General features: G+C 52.2%; 1 protein-coding gene across 1 annotated transcript in view; it reads left to right on the top strand.

The window, feature by feature from the left end:
* PADI4 (peptidyl arginine deiminase 4) overlaps positions 1–3,319 on the top strand; it is a 35,313-nt gene extending 31,994 nt beyond the window's left edge. The window contains exons 14-16 of the mRNA XM_003783859.2: positions 288–358; positions 572–712; positions 2,868–3,319. Coding sequence (XP_003783907.1) covers positions 288–358; positions 572–712; positions 2,868–3,101 — 446 coding nt within the window. The 3' untranslated portion in view covers positions 3,102–3,319. The remainder of the gene's footprint in view (positions 1–287; positions 359–571; positions 713–2,867) is intronic.
* Positions 3,320–4,094: the final 775 nt, after the last annotated feature.

The following is a 4,094-nucleotide window of genomic DNA, read 5'->3' as shown; positions in this document are numbered from 1 at the left end:
CTGGGCTGGGGATTCAAACCCGCCACCTTAGGTGTATGTGGCTGGCGTCTTAGCTGCTTGAGCCACAGGCGCCGAGCCAGGGAGAACATTTTTAATGAGAACTTGCACCGATAAAATATTTTATTCAAGGTATTTGCCTCACAGATGCTCACAACAAACCTGTAGTTTAGGAAGGATTACTGCCCCCGTTTTACAGATGGGGACACTGAACCCCAACACCTGCTGAGAAGAGGGAACTCAACCTCTGAAGTCATTTGCCTTCCCCTGTCCCCTTTTCTCCATGACAGAAAGAAAACAGCAGAAGATAAAGAACATCCTGTCAAACAAGATATTGAGAGACCATAACGCATACGTGGAGGTACTGGCCAGGAGAGGCCACGTCCCCGGCAGCCCTGACACCCCTGCCCACCACCTTCCCTGGGATCAGGGGCACAAGTCAGGAGCCCTCCATGAGTCGCATGCTGGCGAACACCCTCACTGCTTTGTGACCTCTGTTCTGGGTCCTTCCCCTGGCCAGGGGCCTCAGCCCTGCACTGGGCCTTCACCGACTGCCTCTTTCCTTTCTGCCCAGAGCTGCCTCAGCTGGAACCGCGAGGTGCTGAAGCGGGAGCTGGGGCTGACAGAGCGTGACATCGTGGACATCCCGCAGCTCTTCAGGCTCCAGGGCAATGTCAGAGAGGCCCGCAAGGCTTCAGCTTTTTTCCCAAACATGGTGAGGAGGCAGCCATGGGCTCACCTTTGTGAATAGCCTTAAAATCCCTGTCTGAGGGGCCGATGGGGATCTGGGGGTGGCCCAGGGGGCTTCAATGACTCTACGCCGCCTACAGAGCACCTCTGCCATCTCCCAACGACACCAGAGTCAGAGACAGAGATGAGGTCTCTAGCACACACCAGAGTCAGAGACAGAGATGAGGTCTCTGGCACAAGGACACACAGGTGGCAATAGTCAGGATTCAAAGTCTGGCGTCGGAGCCAGGACTGTACCTGCAGGACAGGGCTCTAACCACCACACAGCACTGCTAACTAACCAGAAGCTTCCCTGCGGGGGGAGGGGATGAGGGTGGGGGTTGTGTCAAGCAAGGGGATGCCTGTGGGGACACCACCTTAGACTGGGGGGACCAGGAAGGCCTCTCTGAGGGGCTGAGGCCAGCACTGCCTGGGCTCAGTGGGATTCAGTCTTCTGAAGGGTTAACTCCTGGGGGGATACCACCTTTGTCCTGGACTTTTTTTACAGACAGAGTCTCACTTTATCGCCCTTAGTAGAGTGCTGTGGCATCACAGCTCACAGCAACCTCCAACTCCTAGGCTTAGGCGATTCTCTTGCCTCAGCCTCCCCAGTAGTGGGACTATAGGTGCTGCCAAAACACCTATTTTTTGTTGCAGTTTGGCCAGGGCCAGGTTCAAACCTGCCACCCTCGGTATATGGGGCCGGCGTCCTACCTACTGAGCACAGGTGCCACTCTGTGCTGGACTTCTAACTGTGACCGCCTAGTGGTACTTTGATGTCAATTCCTGTATGTTTACCGTCCCTCTGCCCTGTAACTCCCTCTCTTCAAAGAGCACCCAAGGGCCAGGCAGACTCTTCACTCAGTTCCACTGGGGCCCCTTAGCCATCCACTCCTTCTGGGGCTGGAGGCCACAGTCCAGGGAAAACCCAGCAATCCCTAACATGGTGGTTTTCAGACTGGATTTTCCCCAGGGCCCTGGGGTTCCAAAGGCAGTGCCTCTGGTTCAGATTTTGTCTGTTTTATGTAGCAAGTTTCTACAAAAGATTTAGTTTAGAGTAAAGAGTTCCTTGGCCAAAAGAAGATGGAGTGGGGGAGCACCTCCCCCTTTACCTCTTGAATAAAATTCCTTGGGCCCAAGCATTTCCTCTGTGGCTGAGCTAAGCCAGGCTTCCCAGCACAGGCACAAAAGCCTACACGGTTGCTGAGGAGAAGAGGTGTCTCCTCATCAGCAGAGCTAAGGGCTGACTCTATGTTTTTACTGTCCCTGTCCCAGGAGGGAGCCGGAGCACGAGACAAGATTCTCTCCCAGGAGCCAGCAGTGGGAGCTGGGGGAGGTTTAGAACAGGCAGAGATGTTAACAGTGCCAGGCACTCAGCACAGGCTTTATCTGAATAATAATAAAAGAGCGTGAGCTGCCACCTCAAGGACCTGTGATCCATGGAGAACAGTGCTGAGCCCCTACTATGTGCCAGCACAGTGCTGAGTGTATGCATTCTTATCTAGTCCTGGCCATAGAAACACATATGTGGGCTCATTTTGCTGATGTGGATCAGAGAGGTAAAGTGACTTGCTTAAGGTCACACAGCTATTGAGTAGTAGAGCTGGGATTCAAACTCACGTTAGCCTACACTCCAATCCTCATCTTTGTACCTCACCGGTTCACCTCCCAATAGAATGGAGGAAACAGGGTCTTATTTACATAAATCATCGTGGAGGGAAGGTGCAGCAACAGAGAAGTTCATTTATTCATCCACTCAATAGGTATTTCTTAAGTGTCTACTGTGTCCCAGGCATGGCGATAGGAGTTAGGAGAGGATAGAAGAGAAGTAACTGCTAAAATTCGGGGCGTCACAAGCAGCTTCACAGAGGAGCTAAGATTTGAGCTGAGCCTTGAGCAATAGAAAGAGTTCACAAGAAGGTGGCAGGTGAGGAGGGGAGTGTAGTATTAATGGCATGGACCCTGGAGGGTAACAGACTTGAGGGTAAGTCCTAAAATAGCTGGATGGTCCTAGGAAACCCCTTTTACCTAGCTGAGCCTCAGTTTTCTCATCTGTTAAGTGGGGCTATTATTTCTGAAAGTCAGAGAGGGGAGGGGATGCTCACATTGAGCCTCTGACCTCTCACCTCGCTCCTCTGCAGGTGAATATGCTGGTGCTGGGGAACCACCTGGGCATCCCCAAGCCCTTCGGGCCCATCATCAATGGCCACTGCTGCCTGGAGAAGAAGGTGCGATCCCTGCTGGAGCCACTGGGCCTCCACTGCACCTTCATTGATGACTTCACTCCCTACCACATGCAGCACGGGGAGGTGCACTGTGGCACCAATGTGCGCCGGAAGCCCTTCTCCTTCAAGTGGTGGAACATGGTGCCCTGAGCCAGCGCCCCTGGCGTCCTGCCCCCTGGAAGCCTCCTGGCCAGAGGTTGCTGGTCCTCTGCAGTATGGCACAGCAAAGGCTCTTAGGGATATTCCGGCTCCCCAAGGCAGCCACCCTCCCAGCAGCGTATGCTTCCTTCTCTTCTGCCCCAGTCCCTGGAGTCCCTTCTTAGGCTACCAAGATAGTCCAAGCGTTGTAAACTCAGTTCTGTTCTGAGAAGCTGCAATAAAGTGTTTTTAATCACGTTGTGCATGAGGTCAAGATACCGTTGCCAGCATTCACCCGCTCATTTACTCGCTTGTCATGGCTGAATTGCCTGTGACAGACTCAAAAGTGCTCCCAGGCTGTGTTGAAGGCTAATGTTACATGTCCCTCTTCCCCCGACCCCCTGCATATACTTGGTGTATAAAATCTTGCGTGATCCTACTTGGTTCTGAGCTTCTTCCATGGAAACTTTCCAGGAAGAGGAGGAGAAGGAGGGGGAAGAGGAGGGCTCAGTCCCCCTGAGGGTGTGGGCACATCCCTCTTCAAAGCCACCTACAGGCAGAGCAGGGGCTCACACCTGCAATCCTAACATTAGGAGGTCAAGGTAGGAGGATCACTTGTGGCCAAGAGCTTAAGACCAGCCTGGGCAACATAGAGAGACCCCATTTCTAGAATTTTTTTTTTTTTTTACAAAACCACCCACGACTAAGCATTGCATATAGTAAGACTGATGGATTTTTGTGGAATAAATTAGTAACTCATCTCCTTGGTGTTCTTTTTGTATGTTGTCTTTTATGGTCTTGACATTGAGACTTAGATTCCTCTGTAGAAAATAAAATTTGATAGCATGAGATCTGTAAAGTTAAGACTTGATCTTGGGCTTGGCGCCTGTGGCTCAAGCAGCTAAGGCGCCAGCCACATACACCTAAGGTGGCGGGTTCGAATCCAGCCAGGCCCGCCAAACAATAATTGGCTGCAACCAAAAAATAGCCGGGCATTGTGGCGGG

Source organism: Otolemur garnettii, unplaced genomic scaffold, assembly GCF_000181295.1.
Source record: "Otolemur garnettii isolate 467f Iridium unplaced genomic scaffold, OtoGar3 scaffold00009, whole genome shotgun sequence".
NCBI lineage: Eukaryota > Metazoa > Chordata > Mammalia > Primates > Galagidae > Otolemur > Otolemur garnettii.
Note: the sequence above shows the minus strand (reverse complement) of the source record. Positions and strands in the feature narration are given on the sequence as shown.